Source organism: Nerophis ophidion, linkage group LG07 (assembly GCF_033978795.1).
Source record: "Nerophis ophidion isolate RoL-2023_Sa linkage group LG07, RoL_Noph_v1.0, whole genome shotgun sequence".
Classification (NCBI taxonomy): Eukaryota; Metazoa; Chordata; class Actinopteri; order Syngnathiformes; family Syngnathidae; genus Nerophis; species Nerophis ophidion.
This window is the reverse complement of record NC_084617.1, coordinates 58,700,312-58,721,845: the sequence shown is the minus strand read 5'-3', so window position 1 is coordinate 58,721,845 and position 21,534 is coordinate 58,700,312. Positions and strand designations below refer to the sequence as shown.

At 38.5% G+C, this 21,534-nt stretch overlaps 1 protein-coding gene and 1 long non-coding RNA gene across 7 annotated transcripts in view; one reads left to right on the top strand and one right to left on the bottom strand.

The window, feature by feature from the left end:
* Positions 1-21,534, top strand: part of inpp5l (inositol polyphosphate-5-phosphatase L) — a 53,008-nt gene that overhangs the window by 24,639 nt on the left and 6,835 nt on the right. For all 6 annotated transcript variants that reach the window (XR_009807552.1, XM_061906713.1, XM_061906710.1 and 3 more), the window contains exons 5-13: positions 11,484-11,547; positions 11,949-12,052; positions 12,247-12,299; positions 14,117-14,236; positions 17,020-17,104; positions 17,203-17,295; positions 17,459-17,533; positions 20,092-20,165; positions 20,265-20,376. Coding sequence is in view for 5 of the 6 variants with exons in the window: in XM_061906713.1 (XP_061762697.1) it covers positions 11,484-11,547; positions 11,949-12,052; positions 12,247-12,299; positions 14,117-14,236; positions 17,020-17,104; positions 17,203-17,295; positions 17,459-17,533; positions 20,092-20,165; positions 20,265-20,376 (780 nt within the window). In the remaining variant the exon portion in view is untranslated. The remainder of the gene's footprint in view (positions 1-11,483; positions 11,548-11,948; positions 12,053-12,246; positions 12,300-14,116; positions 14,237-17,019; positions 17,105-17,202; positions 17,296-17,458; positions 17,534-20,091; positions 20,166-20,264; positions 20,377-21,534) is intronic.
* Positions 3,964-21,534, bottom strand: part of LOC133556608 (uncharacterized) — a 30,282-nt gene continuing 12,711 nt past the window's right edge. The window contains exons 3-4 of the long non-coding RNA XR_009807553.1: positions 20,394-20,465; positions 3,964-4,111 (exon numbers count right to left, since the gene is read on the bottom strand). This is a non-coding gene — a long non-coding RNA (uncharacterized LOC133556608). The remainder of the gene's footprint in view (positions 4,112-20,393; positions 20,466-21,534) is intronic.

The following is a 21,534-nucleotide window of genomic DNA, read 5'->3' as shown; positions in this document are numbered from 1 at the left end:
ATTAACATTAAATATAGGAAAACATTTTTGGACTTAAATGAACAATTCATGAGTTTCAACACATCATTGGCGATATAATGAGATCCTTTTCATAATTTTTCCTCTTTAAGGAAGCCGCTTTTTCTTCCTGCAGCACATCCATTTTTTTTAAAAAGGTGATGCGTTATGATTTTTTAATTAATTAACATGTTTTGTTAGGTACAGCAGTGCCTCAACTTATGACTTAAATTAGTTCTGCGACTAAGGGCTTAACTCAAAGCACTTGCATCTCAATCAACATCTCCCGTTGAAATTCATTGTAATCAATTTAATTGGTGCTCAGACTCACACAAAACAGCACCATTTTAACGTGTAACATGCCTTTTACTAAGAAAAACTGACTTTTACATTAGAAATATTATACAAAAACAATAGAATGGATAATATACGGTACTTTGACCAACTACAGTATTTTTTTTTACGGCATTTACCTTGGGGAGTGGACTTCTACAGTATCTCCTTCCAGCTGCTACTTTGTCAAACATTAGCAGCTTTTTCATATTTGAAAGAATAAATGGCCACCGTTTAAATCAGCGGTGTCAAACTCATTTTAGCCCAGGTGCCGCATGGAAGACAATCTATTCCCACATGGGCCGGGCGGGTAAAATCATGGCATTGTAACTTAAAAATACAAACCCCGTTTCCATATGAGTTGGGAAATTGTGTTAGATGTAAATATAAACGGAATACAATGATTTGCAAATCATTTTCAACCCAAGAAAAAATTAAAACTACTATTTCCTTGAACAACTGCCGGGGCAAACTCGCTCCCCATATAAATAAGCACATGCTTACTTTAACTGCCGGGTCTAATTCGTGACGTCATGAGCGGCACTTTTCCTGCCATCTTTTTCAAATGGCGGAGGAGTTATTTTTTGCTTTTTCTATGAGTAAACCAGGGTTCTTTTTGCACAGCCATACAGATCACACTAATGGTTGTGATATAAAACAACTTTAACACTCTTAATAATAACATTGGCTCTGTAACACATTATAAACGCAACATAACATTTACCCAGAATGCAATGCATCCACAACTCCTGGCTACACCATACACCCGCTGGCACCACACCCCGCCCCCCTCTCCGTGCGGTGGTTGAGGTGGGCGGGGTTGGGTGCGCGTGTATAATATACCGGTAGCCAAGAGTCACGGATGCACGGCATCATGGGTAATCCCTATGCTGCGTTTATAATGTGACACAGAGCCAATGCTCTCCAGAAATGTGTTTGGTGTGGGTTCACAGAGTGTGGCGCATATTAGTAAGAGTTTTAAAGTTGTTTATATCACAAACATCAGTGTAAAAGGTATGGCTGTTGACCAAGTATGCATTGCAATCTGGTATAAGAAGCAGCGAAATGCATGCGTCCGGCCGGCACGCAGACAGCATGATGTAAAAGTGGGTGCGATGACATGCTGTAGAGCAGTGGTCCCCAACCACCGGGCCGCGGACGTAAAATCATATTTTATTATTATAATTTTTTCTTATCACACACAATTTTTTATTGCATGCCATTAGTAAGCGCAGGGGTGAGAAGAGGTTTTAAAATTATTAGCGCCTGCTTACTTTTACCGCTTGCTTTGAATAAGCGCAGGTGTGAGAAGAGGTTTTAAATTAATTAGCACCCCGACGACTATTCAAGGAAATACGGTATTCTGTGTATCAACTACCTAATTTTTAATTTCCTCACATTAATCCTGTGCTAACTCAACAAACTATTTAAGAGGGTTGCGTTACTCCCTGACTTCTAGGCATCACTGGGTATAGATAGAAAAATAAAAGCTGTGCAGTGTGTGAACAATTTCAACCAACCAAAAAACTTAGACTGACAATATTGCTTTCAATCACACACTGTCCACTTTCTTTAAATTTGCACAGAAAACCAACATTTTCACAGAACTATATCAATGTGCAGTGTCTCACGCAGCATTTTAAGTGGGGTTACCAATTTTTATTTCACTCCTGTTTGTTTTACGTTAGGTTGAGGGGGCGGAGTCACAGCCCTGTTTTACCGTGTACCTCTTGCTTGGTATACTGCCTTACAGAATTGCTATTGCGACATCTAGTGGACACATTTAGAACAGCAGTTTCCCTTAATTTAAAAATGCAGCCCAATTTTACACTTAGCAAACTCATTTCGCGGGTAGTTTTGAACCTTTTCGCGGGCCTGATTCAGCCCAAAGGCCGCCTATTTGACATTACTGGTTTAGATATTATTTTAACCTCCTTGGTTTTTTCTGCTTCAGTTTTGGTGCACACTAGCAGTAATAGTCTCAAATTTATTTGCCAAGTTGGCAAGACTTTCTGTCATGTTTTTGATGATTTCTTTCTTTAAGTTGATGAATATCATCCACTTCTTTTTCCCAGCACTGTCCTTCACACTCACCTCTTTCTTCCCAGGGTTGGAAAACAAAGTTATATCCATATTTAGTAATAAGCTAATGCGGTCGAGAAAGACCGTATCTTTTGGGTGAATCTTACGGGTTTTACTGTGACATTTGCTACGCCAACTAATCGATGTTAATTGTAATTTTGTGCTTGCAACTTAAAGCATAAAAATTTGCCAGAAGACAGCTTTTATCTCAAAACAATATGTAAATTGTAGAGATGTCTTATATTATCGTCCGATAAATGCTTTAAAATATAAATATCGGAAATTATAGGTATCTGTTTTAAAAAGTAAAATTTATGACTTTTTAAAACGCCGCCGTACGGATTGATACATGGGCGTAGGGAGAAGTACAGAGCGCCAATAAACCTTAAAGGCAAATATAATATAGGAATGCCGATATTATCGGCTAATAAATGCTTTAAAATATAATATCGGAAATTATTGGTATCGGTTTGAATAAGTAAAATTTCTGACTTTTTAAAACGCCGCTATACGGATTGATACATGGGCGTAGGAAGAAGTACAGAGCGCCAATAAACCTTAAAGGCAGATATAATATCGGACTGCCGATATTATCGGCTGATAAATGCTTTAAAATCTAAATATCGGAAATTATCAGTATCGGTTTTAAAAAGTAAAATTTCTGACTTTTTAAAACGCCGCTATACGGATTGATACATGGGCGTAGGAAGAAGTACAGAGCGCCAATAAACCTTAAAGGCACTGCCTTTGCGTGCCGGTCCAATCACATAATATTTACGGCTTCTCACACACACAAGTGAATGCAAGGCATACTTGGTCAAGAGCCATACAGGTCACACTGAGGGTGTCCGTATAAACAACTTTAACACTGTTACAAATATGCGCCACACTGTGAACCCACACCAAACAAGAATGACGAACACATTTCGGGAGAACATCTGCACCTTGACACAACATAAACACAACAGAACAAATACAGAGAAACCCTTGCAGCACTAACTCTTCCGGGACGCTACAATATACGCTACCCCCGCCCCCCACACCTCAACCTCCTCATTTCCCAAATTCCAAGCTGCTGTTTTGAGGCATGTTAAAAAAAATAATGCACTTTGTGACTTCAATAATAAATATGGCAGTGCCATGTTGGCATTTTTTTTTCCATAACTTGAGTTGATTTATTTTGGAAAACCTTATTAAATTGTTTAATGCATCCAGCAGGGCATCACAACAAAATTAGGCATAATAATGTGTTAATTTCACGACCGTATGTATCGGTATCGGTTGATATCAGAATTGGTAATTAAGAGTTGGACAATGTCGGATTTCGGCAAAAAAGCCATTATCGGACATCTCTAGTAAATTGGGTTACTCTTAAGTTGAGGTAGCGCAGTATATCATCATGTCAACAAGCTGTTACTCTCTTTTTTTCATTCGACCAGCCAACAATATGCTTTAAACAAACTTAACATTAAAAATAATTCCTTCGCTATTATTTACATGAAAAACATTTCACCGCCACGGCAGTAAAACATAATAAACATGTTTCAAGAGTCACATGGTTAACTTTATTTGAGGGTCTTGATCCTGCACACAGTCATTGGATAAACAGTGGCCGTGTCTTTCATAAACTATTAACCCATACTCCTCCCAGGTGCTCCCCCTTGCCCTGTCGTCCGACAGCAGAGGTCATTGGCTGCTCCTGTAGGGTTGGAGGAGAAAGTCAATGGTCAGGTGTGCGGCTGACAGGGCTAAGTCAATACACTTAAGTCTAGATTAAAACTATTGATCCCAGCCCATTTGTGGACAATAAGTAAAGTGTGTGCTGGAACGGGTCGGAAGCCGGAACAGCTGGGACTAAGTTTGCCCATGTTCGCACCCTCCACTCTTTGCCCCCGAGAGGGATCATGCGTCCCCACCCGCCTGGCCGTGTGCCTTATTCTCATTTTGTCGTTGCCACCTGCATTGATTTTCAATTTGTCCCTCCACGGCTACAGATCATCAGTTATACAGCCGAGAGAGAAAGCGTTTGTGGGGGGGGGTCTCCTGCAAAAGTAAATGGGGCAGACTTGCATGCATTTTCAGTACAAATGGTATTTTGATAAAAAATCACTTGCAAGTCAATATTTTTTTTATTAAACTGCACACACCTGATTGATGAAGATAGGTGTTGGCCGGAGTATGTGGAGAAACGTGCTTTTCTGCACTGTTAAAGTCAACTCAAGCAAATTTAGGTTATGCAATCAACTTAGGTTTCGTAATTTGATTATATGCTATAGTATGATTTTTTTGTCATAATTTTATTGCATGATTTTTGAATCCCTTTAATTTAAGTAGCCAGGGACTGCAGATGGAAATGAGCTATTTAGCTACAAACCCCGTTTCCATATGAGTTGGGAAATTGTGTTAGATGTAAATATAAACGGAATACAATGATTTGCAAATCATTTTCAACCCATATTCAGTTGAATATGCTACAAAGACAACATATTTGACATTCAAACTGCTAAACATTTTTTTTGTTGTTGTTGTAAATAATCATTAACTTTAGAATTTGATGCCAGCAACACGTGACAAAAAAGTTGTGAAAGGTGGCAATAAATACTGATAAAGTTGAGGAATGCTCATCAAACACTTATTTGGAACATCCCACATGTGTGCAGGCTAATTGGGAACAGGTGGGTGCCATGATTGGGTATAAAAACAGCTTCCCAAAAAATGCTCAGTCTTTCACAAGATAGGATGGGGCGAGGTACACCCCTTTGTCCACAACTGCGTGAGCAAATAGTCAAACAATTTAAGAACAACGTTTCTCAAAGTGCAATTGCAAGAAATTTAGGGATTTCAACATCAACGGTCCATAATATCATCAAAAGGTTCAGAGAATCTAGAGAAATCACTCCACGTAAGCTGCATGGCCGGAAACCAACATTGAATGACCGTGACCTTCGATGCCTCAGACGGCACTGTATCAAAAACCGACATCAATCTCTAAAGGATATCACCACATGGGCTCAGGAGCACTTCAGAAAACCACTGTCACTAAATACAGTTAGTTGCTACATCTGTAAGTGCAAGTTAAAGCTATACTATGCAAAGCGAAAGCCATTTATCTGGGGCCAAGATCATCTAAGATGGACTGATGCAAAGTGAAAAAGTGTTTTGTGCTCTGACGAGTCCACATTTCAAATTGTTTTTGGAAATATTCAACATCGTGTCATCCGGACCAAAGGGGAAGCAAACCATCCAGACTGTTATTGACACAAAGTTCAAAAGCCAACATCCGTGATGGTATGGGGGTGCATTAGTGCCCAAGGCATGGGTAACTTACACATCTGTGAAGGCACCATTAAAGCTGAAAGGTACATACAGCTTTTGGAACAACATATGCTGCCATCTAAGTGCCGTCTTTTTCATAGACGCCCCTGCTTAGTTCAGCAAGACAATTCCAAGGCACGTTCAGCACATGTTACAACAGCGTTCCTTCAGAAAAGGTGACGTAACACTGTCGTGAACATGCCCTTTCCCAACTACTTTAGCACGTGTTCCAGCCATGAAATTCTAAGTTAATTATTATTTGCCAAAAAAAAAAAAAAGTTTGAGTTTGAACGTCAAATATCTTGTTTTGTAGTGCATTCAACTGAATAAGGGTTTAAAGGGATTTGCAAATCATTGTATTCCGTTTATATTTACATCTAACAAAATTTCCCAACTCATATGGAAACGGGGTTTGTATGATCTGGTACAGAACATATCTGTCTTTGAGCTTCATGTCTCTGTGCATTGTCCCTTCAAATAAAGACTAAACAAATAGATAAATGCAAAATAAACGTATTGCTGTAATTGTGGACAGCAATGTTTATACAGCAACTTTTATCCTAGTGTTTTAGTACATGTCAACAGTCCTCATTTGTGCAGCCTTAGTTTGGACAAGTAGGTCCTTAATTGCTGCTCACGGAGGCAAAGCACACAGACACCTCTATTTTGTCAAACGAGGAGGGCTTTGGCCCTGAAGAGAAATGATGTCTTCAGGGAGACATCTCTCATGCTGAGGCGAGTGACGGGGGTTGTGTAAGACCCTCCCTTGCACAGTGGTCTGTCACGCCCCGAGTGGAAGGGATGATTATTCTTCGCTGCCAGTCGCCGCTGCAGTGTTGGCAGTCTGCAGGCCCACTGCCTAATACCTTTTAAATAGTTTTAATCTTCTGTCTTTATTGATCTCCCGGGACATGATTAATCAGATCAGTGGAGCAGGCAGTTAGTACATTAAAAATTGTCAGACCATGTTAAGGATGATTGGGTGGCGAAGCGGAGGAGGGTAGGGGGTGTTTGTTGAAGTCCCTTATAGTAAGTTGTATGTGTCTTTGGCAGAGTAACAAACAATGTTAGAGTATCATTCACTGGCAGCTTCGCAGTGGAACGCACGTGATGGCGAAACAAACATCTCAGTTCATCAGCTCGACTGTCCGGCTGGGATGATTTCTGCTGTTTTTGTCGTCACGTTCAGTAAACTTTTCGCAGTTTGTTTGCGGGTCAATGCTTTTGTAGTTTGTGCTGCTGGATAAAAACACAGTGAAGGCTTGACAATGATGAATTACTTCATTAAAGGCCTACTGAAATGAGATTTTCTTATTTAAACGGGGATAGCAGGTCTATTCTATGTGTCATACTTGATCATTTCACGATATTGCCATATTTTTGCTGAAAGGATTTAGTAGAGAACATCCACGATGAAGTTCGCAACTTTCGGTGCTAAGATATATGCCCTGCCTCTACCGGAAGTCGCAGATGATGACGTCCCAAGTGTGGGGGATTTTCACATATTCACATTGTTTATAATAGGATCCTTCAACAAAAAGTGATATTCGGACCGAGAAAACGACAATTTCCCCATTAATTTGAGCGAAGATGAAAGATTCGTGTTTGAGGATATTGATAGCGACGGACTAAAAAAAACGGTAAAAAACGTGATTAGGACGGATCCCTATGTTTTTAGACCCATTTAATAGGATAATTCTGGGAAATCCCTTATCTTTCTATTGTGTTGCTAGTGTTTTAGTGAGTTAAATAGTACCTGATAGTCACAAGGGTGTCTCCACGGGTGAGTCGACGGCAGCCGCATGGACGACACAAGCTCAGCTTTTCTCCGGTAAGAAGCGATTTTTTAACCACAATTTTCTCACCGGAACCTGCTGGTTGACATTCCGTCTTGATCCATGTTTGCTTGACCGCGCTCTGATCCATAGTAACGTTTCACCACCAGGAATTTTAAACAAGGAATCACAGTGTGTTTGTGTGGCTAAAGGCTAAAGCTTCCCAACTCCATCTTTCTACTGTGACTTCTCCAATATTAATTGAACAAATTGCAAAAGATTCAGCAACACAGATCTCCAAAATACTGTGTAATTATGTCGATAAAGCAGACGACTTTTAGCTGTGTGTGTGCGCAGCGCTCATACTTCCTAAACACCCGTGACGTCTTGCGTACACGTCATCATTGCACGACGTTTCCAGGACGAAACTCCCGGGAAATTTAAAATTGTAATTTGGTAAACTAAAAAGGCCGTATTGGCATGTGTTGCAATGGTAATATTTCATCATTGATATATAAACTATCAGACTGCGTAGTGGGTAGTAGTGGGTTTCAGTAGGCCTTTAAGAAACCTCTTTTTTTTGCAAACGCCACCCAAAAAAATCCCAGAATCCTAAGAAAAGTGGGTGATACGTAAACCGAGATGCCATGTAATGATGCTCATTCTTAAATGACAGCGCCAGACAAATACTAATTTAACAATGCTTTTTTTTGTGTTTCCGACCTTATACTCGTCTCTTGTTCGATAACCAAGATGATGCAGCAAGATTCCACATCAAATTACAATAACAAAAATATCATGATATCACTCTGCCTATCAAAAGTCCTCGAAAAGGCATAGTATTCATCCAGTTTGCATATCTAACCTCTCATATTAACACTCATTGTGTTGTTTTTTTCCCAGTTAGTATACCTTGATGTGACGTAAACCATAATCGGACCTAATACGCACACATTATACTGCAGTACAGTAGGTACACAATACACAATAATTACATTAATTTAGCGGAATAATTTCCCACGCAACACATACAGTGGGGCAAAAACGTATTTAATCAGCCACCGATGTGCAAGTTCTCCCACTTAAAATGATGACAGAGGTCTGTAATTTTCATCATAGGTACACTTCAACTGTGAGACAGAATGTGAAAAAAAATCCAGGAATTCACATTGTAGGAATTTTAAAGAATTTATTTGTAAATTATGTTGGAAAATAAGTATTTGGTCAACCATTCAAAGCTCTCACTGATGGAAGGAGGTTTTGGCTCAAAATCTCACGATACATGGCCCCATTCATTCTTTCCTTAACACGGATCAATCGTCCTGTCCCCTTAGCAGAAAAAAAGCCCCAAATCATGATGTTTCCACCCCCATGCTTCACAGTAGGTATGGTGTTCTTGGGATGCAACTCAGTATTCTTTTTCCTCCAAACACGACGAGTTGAGTTTATACAAAAAAGTTAGATTTTGGTTTCATCTGACCACATAACATTCTCCCAATCCTCTGCTGTATCATCCATGTATCCATTTTGGTATAAAATCAAATTGTCGTGTTTGGAGGAAGAAGAATACTGAGCTACAATCGGGCGGAAGGTGGGGTACACCCTGGACAAGTCTCCACCTCATGGCAGGGCCAAAACAGATAGACAGACAGCATTCACACTCACATTCACACACTAGGGCTAATTTAGTGTTGCCAATCAACCTATCCCCAGGTGCATGTCTTTGGAGGTGGGAACCCACGCAGTCACAGGGAGAACATGCAAACTCCACACAGAAAGATCCCAAGCCCGGGATTGAACCCTGACTACTCAGGACCTTCGTATTGTGAGGCAGACGCACTAACCCCTCTCCCACCGTGAAGCCCAAGTTGGATTCAGTGTTAAAAAGTATGGTATGACTCTCACGGAAATACATTTTAAAATATTTGGCTTTCATGGCTCTCTCAGCCAAAAAGGTTCCCAAACCCTAATGTAACATAATAGTGAGAATCCAGTCTACAGTGGAGCCAGCGGAGACCATCCCGAGCGGAGACGGGTCAGAAGCGCGGTCCACCCCGGGTCCCGACTCTGGACAGCCAGCACTTCATCCATGGCCAGCGTACCTGTGTCTCCCCCCTCCATGAGGGAGAGGGGGGCAGAGGAGAAAAGAAAAGAAACGGCAGATCAACTAGTCTAAAAAGGGGGTCTATTTAAAGGCGAGAGCATACAAATGAGTTTTAAGATGCTTCTACTGAGGTAGCATCTCTAACTGTTACCGGGAGGGCAATCCAGAGTACTGGAGCCCGAATAGAAAACGCTCTATAGCCTGCAGATTTTTTTTGGGCTGTGGGAATCACTAATAAACTGGAGTTCTTTGAACGTAGATTTCTTGCCGGGACATATGGTACAATACAATCAGCAAGATAGGCTGGAGCTAGACCGTGTAGTATTTTATACGTAAGTAATAAAACCTTAAAGTCACATCTTAAGTGCACAGGAAGCCAGTGCAGGTGAGCCAGTATAGGCGTAATATGATCAAACTTTCTTGTTCTTGTCAGTATAGATTATACCATATCATTTCTCCATATAATTATTACTATATAATATAGTGTATACCATCAAGGGTTCGGGGACAATCTCATCGCATAGAAATAAACCCAGGACTCCCATTAATTCAGCATTATGGAGAGTTGCATTTTTATCATTCACTTATTTTTGCTGTATTTATTTGACCACACGTGGAAGGTCAGTCCGTGAAAATAATGACTGCCTACTGGCGCAAAAAGGGTTGGGGACCCCTGGGATGGTGTGTTTATGCCAGGGACTGGCCCTGCTCTAACGTGTGAAAACACGGCAATTGGTTCTTAAATATCCCTAAAACATTGCAGGATAATCAATCCTTTTCTCTAAACCAGGGGTCGGGAACCATTTTAACTGAGAGAGCCATGAAAGCCAAATATTTTAAAATGTATTTCCGTATTTTTTTAACACTGAATACAACTAAATGCATGCATTTTTAAGTCTTTTAATAACATTTTTATTCTGAAGCTAACCAATAATAAATAAAATACTTCTTACCAATAATGCAACTTCTTGAACAGGTGCGGTACAAAATGGATGGATGGATAAAAATGCATGTGAATGTTTTCCATTTTGAACGTTATTTTTAACACTGTGATTACCAGCAAAATGATTAATTACTTATTGTGTTAAGCAATGTCAGCTAAGAATGATCTGTGTCAGAGTTAGTTGGTGACGAACCCCAAGATGCAGAGATGGAGGCAGGCATGGAGTGAGAAAACATGATTTAATAAAGATACTAAAACAAGAACAAACCAAAGGGGTACAACAAAAGTCGCGCACGAGCCGGATAACTAACTAAGAGAGCTAGCATGGGAGCTAGAAAATAAAAGGAGCTTAGCATGGAAGCTAGAAAAAACAAAAAGGGGCCTAGCGTGGAAGCTAGCGGGTAGAGAGCAAAAAAACAGAAGTCGTTACTTGTAGAATGAAAACAAAACAGAAGCAGGGAACAAAAGACAGTAAGCTACAAACAGAAACCGAAATATAGCTTACCGCTACGCTGCAATGACACGACACGAAACGACACAACAGGAGCGACAATACGGAAGTGACATCGACAATATCTCAGCACTGACTAGATGGGAAGACAGGTCTAAATAGGAGTGGGCTGATTGACCCCAGGTGTGGCCAGGTGCCAATCAGCCGGAGCTGGGGGGACACAGCACTCAAGTAGAAAGACAGAGCGCTGACAGGAACTAAAGACAGGAAATACTACACACACAGGAAAAACTAAAACACAAACACACTGTCAGGGGCAAACCTGACAATCTGAGAGCCATATGCAGTCATCCAAAGAGCCACACTTGGCTCTAGAGCCATAGGTTCCCTACCCCTGCTGTAAACTAAATTGTGAGACATATTTATTGAATATTTGTACTTTCAGCCTGTGTAAATTCCCTCTCTCTTCCTTTTTGCCTCCAGGCACTGGGCAGCATGTACTTCATCCACAAGACATTGAAGAACATCTGCCAGTATGACTTCAGCGGTAAAACAAACTTGATTATGTTTGAAATTTGCATTGGTGACTTCCCGTTTGTGTGTGTGTATGTATGTATGAGTACAAATCTACTCGCTCATCGCTACCACTCCACCTCTCTGGCCACACGTTTGCAAAGAGCCAGTCATTTTCCCCCGGCATAGTCCAGTCACGTTAGGCCTGAAAAAGCTCTTCCGAAAAGCTTATGGAAGAACCATAAACAACAAGGAGCTGCCACTCGCTGATTGGCCCAAAAGTGATAGTCGCTCACCAAACACAGTCTAATGGCCCCTTTATGGATCTTCCCCCCCCCATCATGTATGCTGCGCTGATGAGGTTAACACCAGTTTATTGATTGCTCTTTGCATGTTTTCTCACTCTTTTACATGACATTCGCCTGCCCCTCACAGTTAAGGATTTTAAAGCAGTGTCGGGACTGAACAAGCACGTGGGCTCTCTGGACGGGGTCACCAGCGTGGAAAAAGAAAAATTTCCAAAGAATTTCTGGGCTGATGTGAGTGTTTGGGTCCGTGTGTGGGATGGTAATGTTTGCACCAAAGGGAGATAGCTTGGACAAATTAGTCTACTGGGTCGGAGGGGGGCTGTCTGCCCGCTCTGACAGAGAGATGAGACAAATTATGTGAATGAATCAATAATTATCAGTTTAACTGCTATTTAGTGACTCACTCAAATTTGTCTTTGTTGCAGTTCAAGTGGTCCAGGAAGGGCTTCATGAGGACCCGCTGGATCATCCACAAGCGGTACATACATCAAACCGACTAACCTAAGATAATCCGATCTGCCACATTTACACTTACATTTGCAGTTACACTTGAATAAGACACATTTGACTCTTATTCGGATTTAGCTGCAAGAGAAGGGAATAACACTTCTGTGTGTGATGTTTTTTTTAATATAGTTGTTTAAATCACAATCATGTTGTTATTGAGCAATGTTATACCGTATTTTTGGAAGTATAAATCGTTTTGGAGTATAAGTCGCACCTGACCAAAATGCATAATAAAGAAGGAAAAAAAAACATATGTAAGTCGCACTGGAGTATAAGTCGCACTGGAGTATAAGTCGCATTTTTTGGGGAAATTTATTTGATAAAACCCAACACCAACATAGACATTTGAAAGGCAAATTAAAATAAATAAAGAATAGTGAACAACAGGCTGAATAAGTGTACGTTATATGACGCATAAATAACCAACTGAGAAGGTGCCTGGTATGTTAACGTAACATATTATGGTAAGAGTCATTCAAATAACTATAACATATAGAACATGCTATACGTTTACCAAACAATCTGTCACTCCTAATTGCTAAATCCCATGAAATCTTATACGTCTAGTCTCTTACGTGAATGAGCTAAATAATATTATTTGATATTTTACGGTAATGTGTTAATAATTTCACACATAAGTCGCTCCTGAGTATAAGTCGCACCCCTGGCCAAACGATGAAAAAAATGCGACGTATCGTCCGATAAATACGGTAATTATAAAGGCATCATTTCTAATACAGCTTTTGTATTAAATCTTAGTAGATTCTGCAAGTGTTCCCCTAATAAAGTGTCTGGTGAGTTTTATGTCGTTACAATTTGAGGAGCCTCATGAGCTTCTTTGAACCCTAATCATGTCCACTGCACTTTTTCAAAAATCAGTTATTGTCCCTTGCACTGTTTAACGTCCAAAAATTATGTTACGCTGTTAAATGAAGACAAGTCAAACACTTGCGCCAGGTGGAAAACGGCTGCCCGGGCTCACTGGTTGGCTTTCTGGGGCCGTTGTTCCAATGTGACAGTGATTGACAGGACGCAGCAGCTGGCCAATCAGCAGTCTAATGCGAGATAAGAGTGATTTATAGGAGCCTCTACATGGCAATATGAATCATGAACGAGTTCTACACAAAAAAAAAACTCCAAACAAAAGGTGTCTATTGATAGTGCATTAGTTTTGGTGTCATTTTTTTTTGATCAGCGGGCATGGTTTGATTCCCAGCTAGGACATACAACGTAAATATTAAACAAAATCATAATGCAATCCTGAATAACTGAAGTAAAGTTATTTATTTATTTCTGATCATTTAGTTTTTTCGGACAAATAATAAATTATTCAACAGTTTGTTTCCCATTCATAGTACTCCAAAACATAAATCAATTGCTTAAAGCCACACTCCCGTTTTTTGTGCTGTCATTATGGAGTGTTGGGTGTAGTTTTTTGGTAAAAAAAAAAAAATTACGAAAGTACATTCCATTTTGGAATAAAGGCGTCACATAACAAAGTGTGGAAAAATGAAAGCGCTATGAATATTTTCAAAATTTACAGTTTAATGCATGAAGTGTTTTAATGACTAAAGCTTTTATTTTTATTTTTGTTTTGCTAAGTGAGAAAGTGGTGTCAGTTCGTCAGAATGGTCCTCGTGCAACAGTTTACTGTTTGTTGTACAATGTATTTCAAACCATTGCTTAACAAAACAAAATATTTAGCCAATGACGGGACGCGACCTCATCTATTTATTGTTTTTATTCGCATGCTTGTTCATTATGTGTTTGTGTGCTCTGTTTTCCTAGAGGGTTGGACCTGGTCAACGTCCACCTGTTTCACGATGCCTCCAACCTCATTGCCTGCAACTCCAGTCCTTCAATTTACTCCGCAAACCGCAAAAATGCACTGCGATATGTCATCAACAGGTTCGCATTGCAGCTGTACTGAAAAAAACGCACCAACAATGAATCCACACCAAGTGGAAAATGAGGTTTAAAAAAATGTCTGTGTCCTACTAGGGTTGGATACATCATTGTTTTTCATCTTTCCACCACGTGATAAAATCTTATATTTTAATACATAAAAACAGACAGTTTGATTTGAAGGTTTGTCCTTATAATAGTTGGATTCAAGATCCTCACAATAGCCCAAAAATAATATTTCCTTAAATTTTGACATTTTATTTAGCATTCAATGTCAAACAAGTATAGTCACAGGTGACAATAGTGTACATTATAAACTACTTCAACCAGAATGCACTTTTTGAGATAGATAAAAGCTTATACAACATATTTAAAAACATTGAGAAATCAATAGTTTTGTTACCGTAGTCAAAGTGCTTAATTGAGCAACTTATTTAAAGGGTATCTGCACTTCTTTTTTTTTTCTTTGTAAAATTCACAATCTCCTTATGAGACGTGAACACTTATATCCTTTTTTAATGCACTCTTACTCGTAAATAAACATAAATAAAAGTGTGCTTACAATGGAGCCAATGGAGGCCTTGGTGTCATTTAATCCAGTGGTCCCCAACCTTTTTGTAGCTGCGGACCGGTCAACGCTTGAAAATTTGTCCCACAGACCGGGGGGAAGGTTTTATTTTTCTTTTTTCATAAAAAAATACAATCATGTGTGCTTATGGACTGTATCCCTGCAGACTGTATTGATCTATATTGATATATAATGTATATATTGTGTTTTTTATGTTGATTTAATAATAAATAAATAAATAATAAAAAAAAATATATATATATACATGTATATATATATATTTTTTAATTTTATTTCTTGTGCGGCATGGTACCACTGATTTAATCCATTCCTTCCATTAAACCGAATAGATAACCATCAAAAAGGGCCAACAATACTCCATTTACATCTCGTGACCTTAATATTAACCAACTATTAGCGATATTGTTATTATAAGAACCAACATACAAAGTACAAAGAAAAAGAACCATGATAAACATTCTGGATTTATTGATACTTTTATTCATCTCAACATATGAAATACAACTTACTTCACTATTTATTGTTTATTTATTTTAATGTTATTCTTTATGGAGTATATTGTGGATAAATTGAGAACAGGAAGTCAACAAAAGTGTTAGCAATTGCTATGTGATGGAAAAGGGTTAGGATTATATAAGGTCTGCTTTTTTCTACTCCTTATAAAAAGAGAATCTGGAAATTGTGACATATCATGTTGTAATATTATGGATGTTTGAAATAAACTAAAACCATAGCCATAATGTTAAGGACCTATATTCAGTGGCACATGGATCACACAGAGGCAACGTCTCTCTGTTGCTGTATTGACGTCATCAGCTGGTGAGCTGCTTTCTTGCCTCTGTGCTCATGAAAGTTTATTCTAGATTATAAAACGATGCCTCTCACTCTGACCGTAAAATGGTGTGGACATATATTGAGAAGATGGTCAACTTTGACAGCCAATTTTGCATCCAAGTGAGAGCAGACATTGATCAGTAAGTGAGTATTTAATTAGGTTTTTTTGCTCTCATGAAGTCTGCATGAGTTGTAGTCAGTGTTGTAGTTGAAGGAAAAAGCAAAGGTTGTGATGCGTCCATGAAATGAATGCCCCGCCGTATGCTTAAAATGATGAAAATACGTAAATATTACATGTTATTACGAATGTACCTGTTACTACATTACCTGTACACTTACAGCGTGTATATAAATTGTTGATGGAAGTGTTTGGATGTTTTTTAAGCGCTTTGGCAGAATAGAGTGACTCCTATTGTCTCCATTGAAAGTGGACTTTTGCTTGTGCATTTATTTACTAGTTAGAATGCATAAAAAAATAAAAATATATGTGTGCTTGTCTTACATAAAGATTGTGAATTAATTTCCTAAATAGTGCAGTTCCCCTTAACCCTCTTAAATTTCTAGCTGTTTTTTTACATGCTTTTTTTTATTTCTCTTTGCTATTTGGGCTTATTCAACCCTAATTAGAATAAAAACTAAGAATCATAATTTGATATGATGTACTTAGTCCATAAGTACACAAACGTGTACTTCATGTTTAGTGAGATGCTAATTCTTATGTTTACACGTTTTTTTTCCCAAATTCCATTGTATGTTCATGTTACCAAGAATTGATTAACGTGGATTAACATGGACCCCCAACTTAAACAAGTTGAAAAACCTATTCGAGTGTTACATTTAGTGGTCAAATATACGGAATATGTACTGTACTGTGCAATCTACTAATAAAAGTTTCAATCACTCAATCAATCGAAAACTCTTCTGACACCACCAGGTGGCAGTATAAGTGTCTACATAAGCGGCCATAAGACCCCAATTCAGTAATGTACACAAATTAGGAAATAAGAGCTAATAGGTGCTGTCCACACATGTGGCCAGTAAGCCTTTAGAGGTAATATTGGCACATGTACAGTACATTTTATGCCATAAACCCTCCTCAAGTTGGTACTTACTGCATAGTTAAGTTTTGTAAATAAAACTTTTCAAATGTGAAACAAATGTAAAAAGAAGTTAGCCACTGTTGTTGGTAAAATGTAAACAACAACATTTTTAATAGGATTTTGAGTCACGCTGTGCCTGAGGTGTATTTTTCTAAATATTGTCTGACTTCTGAATTAGGCTGTGAATGTTTAAACTATTGTTAAAATGAGTCATAATCCAAAAAATCATGCTGAGTGAATTTTATCCCCTCGTCTTTTTCCAGGATATCCGACAACTGCCACACTCCGATGCCTTTCTTCCTGTTTGGAGATTTTAACTTCCGTTTGGACACGCAGAGTCTGGTCCAGGTATACAATCAAGCATTATTACTAGCTTTGTGTCTGTGTTATTCCCCCGTTTTGACCAAAAATTGTGTGTGTGTGTATGTGTGTGTGCACGTGAGCAGTATCTGTCTACCTCAGCAGATGTCCAGACGGTGAAGAAGGACAGCACGAATGAAGTGCAAAAAATCATATGCGAGGAGAAAGCTGACCGCCAGGTATTTAATAATATATATATATATATATATATGTATATGTATATGTATATATATGTATATGTATATATATATATATATATATATATATAATGTATATATACACACACATTTCCACAGTCACCGATGATTCATTTTTACTATCCAGCTCTTGTTTGATTGACAGGTGCTTCTGCTAATCGAGGATAAGCTCTTCACCTACCTGCACCAGGCCTTGTTCCGAGAAGACAATGGCAAAGCGGTGAGAGCAGAACTCACACAATTATTAATTAGATGTTGAATGTCAAATGCTTTATGGTCAGAACAACTTCAATTTTACTTCAATCATTTGAATATGTGGGGACAGACACGTGCACAGTAAGGGCCCGAGTAGGCCCCTAGTGGTGGTCTCTGTAATGATTTGCCCAAATATGTTCTTGTGAAAATTCTTCCCCAAACGCTCGACGGCCTGCAAGTACCAGCCAGGTTTACTGTTCCACAAATAAGACAAGTTATCTATTTTTTTTCCACATTTAAAATCCTAATTATTGAGATAAAAGGTGGGTCTAAAGTTGAGTTATGAATCTGGTGAGGTATATTTTGGTATATTATGCTTCCGCTCAGAAAACTCAGAATACAGTAAAAAACAAAATGTGTGTGAATTGTACACATTTATTTTATTCAGTTTGATCATTTGAGTTTGTATTTGTTACTACAGTATACAGAGTCAAATATACTGTAATATTGTACATGGTAATTGTTATATATTGTATATGACATAGACATAATATAATATAATATAATATATGAGTATATATAATATACTTTTGTTATATTTTATATCGCTATATTTAGTCTATACCTGCATTGTCCTTTCCATCCTTACACTTTCCATCATTGTAACTGAGCTACTATGTGGAACAATTTCCCTTGTGGATCATTAAAGTTTGTCTAAGTCTAAGTCGTCCCTCGCCATGTCGCGCCTCAAGTATTGCAGTTTCTCCACATTGGACTTCTGAAGATATTATTTTTTTAAAGCATATTCTACTGTTTTTGGTGCTAAATTAAGAATGTCAATCATTAAAATGGCTAAATAAACTAAACATATCAATACTACTGTAATATTGTCCACTAGATGAGACCAAACTAATCAGAGTGGGCTGTTCAGTATCGTGGCCACTGATTGGCTCAGCCTCAGACAGCCTTACTATATTGGATTAAAAGCGTGTAAAGGTGACTAAATAGTAGGGGTGTAACGGTACGTGTATTTGTATTGATCCGTTTCAGTACGGGGGTTTCGGTTCGGTGCGGAGGTGTACCGAACGAGTTTCCACATGGACATATTAAGTAGCGTAAACAATTCTCAAAATGCCGGACATTTGAGGAATTTTTATAAACTCTACCCTGACAGCTCCGCAAAAGAGGACATGTCCGGTGAAAAGAGGACGTATGGTCAGTCTATCCTAGCCCAGTCGCTGTTAGCATGCTAGCAAAAGAGGACATGTCCGGTGCTAGCAGTGATCGGGCTAGGATAGACTGACCATACGTCCTCTTTTCACCGGACATGTCTTCTTTTGCGGGGCTGTCCGGGCGGAGTATCTTAAATGCCTCAAATGTCCGGCATTTTGAGTTAGGGTTGCGTGTATTAACAATGTATGTTCAGGGTTAAGAAGGGGTTAAAAACAAAACAAATTGTGTGGGCAGCAGCAGCATTCGTGAGGGAAGGGCAGAGACAGAGAGCGAGAGAGTTATGATAAACAATACGTCGCCAGGCTCTGCTTTTTATCCATTTATTTATCAGATTAAATTTTTTATTATCTATAGCAGGGGTGTCAAAAGTGTGCCCCGGAGGCCATTTGCGGCCCACAGCTAATGTTTTAAAGGCCCACGGCACATTCTAAAAATACTATTAAAATAAACAAAAACATAAGAAAAGTGAAATACTAAAACTTGAAGGTTAAATGTAATTCAGAAAAAGTTGCAATGTTGACTAATAACACAAAGCTCGTTTTTTTTCTTTCAAACTGTCATTGCTCAAAACATAATATTGAATCAAAATCAATGTTATTATGAATAATTGACCTATCCAAGGTTCCCATTACTTCACATCAAATATTCCACTAAGAAAAATATTTTTGGTGGAAGATTTTGCAAATTTGGTAAATAATTAACCAAAAAAATAATATTTTGTTGTTTTCTTACTGTACCGAAAATGAACCGAACCGTGGCCTCTAAACCGAGGTATGTACGGAACCGAAATTTTTGTTTACCGTTACCCCCCTACTAAATAGTGTTATTTCATGTCTCGAGTGCTTTCATAATGTTTATAAATATATTTAGAAGGTTCTAGACCGTTTTTAGAAGCTTTAGCTATGAAAATATTTGATTCATAAGTATTGATTCTTGCTTTGCGGGAATGTATTTATTGCGATCATGTGAAAATGGATGGATGGAAGTATTGATTCTTGCTTTGCGGGAATGTATTTATTGTGATCATGTTTGGTTTGTGTTGGCCCTGCGATGAGGTGGCGATTTGTCCAGGGGGTACCCCGCCTTCCGCCCGAATGTAGCTGAGATAGGCTCCAGCACCCCCCGCGACACAGTTACGGACAAGCGGTAGAAAATGGATGGGATGGAGATGCATTAACAGCCATAAACATAACGTAAATTGGAAATATTCTGCTGTGATTGTCATCATAATTGATAATACTGATTATTTTATGAACAATTTTCACGGTTGGTGCACTTTTTTCTGGCTTGAGATCCTGCCAGGCAAAATGTCTGTGTAATAATTATGTAATGACGTTCCCTTGCTTCCAGCTGCTGAAATATGACAAAGAAGTCACCGCCTTTCACGATGTTGTTAGAGAAGAGGGAATCCAGTTTCCACCCAGGTGAGATTTCAAGCTTACTGCTGCGTATTTTTGTCAATTTAAAAAGGACTTCAGTGTATGACCTTGTTCTCTTTCTCGCTCTCTCTCTGTCTCTCCCAGCTACCCCTATAGTGAAGAGTACACTAAGCCAACCCAGTACATGAACACTCGCTGTCCTGCATGGTGTGATCGCATCCTGATGTCGCACACTGCAGAACAATTCATCCATTGTGTAAGTTGTGAGCCCACCTGCTGTCCTTCCCTCGATGTCAATGTGATTGTGTCCACTCAGGCCAAGTTTGTGGAGCTGTACAGCATCACCTAATTAAAGACATAATCAAACAATTAATGTTTTTCTAAGTTCATTGTTAATGCATGTTTTGAATCACAAAAAATATCGCATTAATCATGTATAAATGCGGATGAATCACATTTTTTATTTTGACATCACATGCTCTAATTAGTCCGTGATTAGGTGTCAGTGCAAAGATGAGTGAGGAGACGTGTGCGAACTGGAACATTTTGTATCAAAATACACCCCAACTGGACTTTAGACAAAAATATTACTACGTTTTGAGCAAATAAAGGACGTGTGTTTAAGTAAAACATTTGAAAGACAATAACATTTGCATTTATGTCCAAATATTGGAGTTTTTTTTAAAGCCCATGTACTGTGATTGTTTAAAATTCAAAGTGTGAATATTCATCCATCCATCCATCCATTTTCTACCGCTTATTCCCTTTCGGGGTCGCGGGGGGCGCTGGCGCCTATCTCAGCCACAATCGGGCGGAAGGCGGGGTACACCCTGGACAAGTCGCCACCTCATCGCAGGGCCTGTGAATATTCATGTTTTACTAATTTATTGTTTGACAGCACTAATTTAAACAAACAATAATTCCAACAAGGTAAGAAGAAACTCATAACTAAACTAATTGAAAGGAACATGTAACTAATAGAGCTGTGAATTGAATTGATTCTTCAGTAACGATTCCATTCAGAATTGATTCTTAATTCAAAACAATTCTCGATTTAAAATAATTACTTTTTGATAACATTGGATGCCAGTTTTATGATTGAGTACATTCTTCCATAAAATATATAAACAGCTTTGATAAATGTCTATATTACAACAACAACAACAAAAAAATGGTATTGTTTAATAAAATTCTACCCAAACATTTAATAAAGTCAAATACAAATAAGGCAACAACAGAAATATCCCACGGTTTCTTTTTTCTAAAGTAAATCTGTACAGCAGATATGGGCAACGACATCAACAATATAACTGGAAAGGACATTTAAAAAAATATATATATATGTATTTTTATATATATGTATGTGTATATATATATATATATATATATATATATATATACAAACCCCATTTCT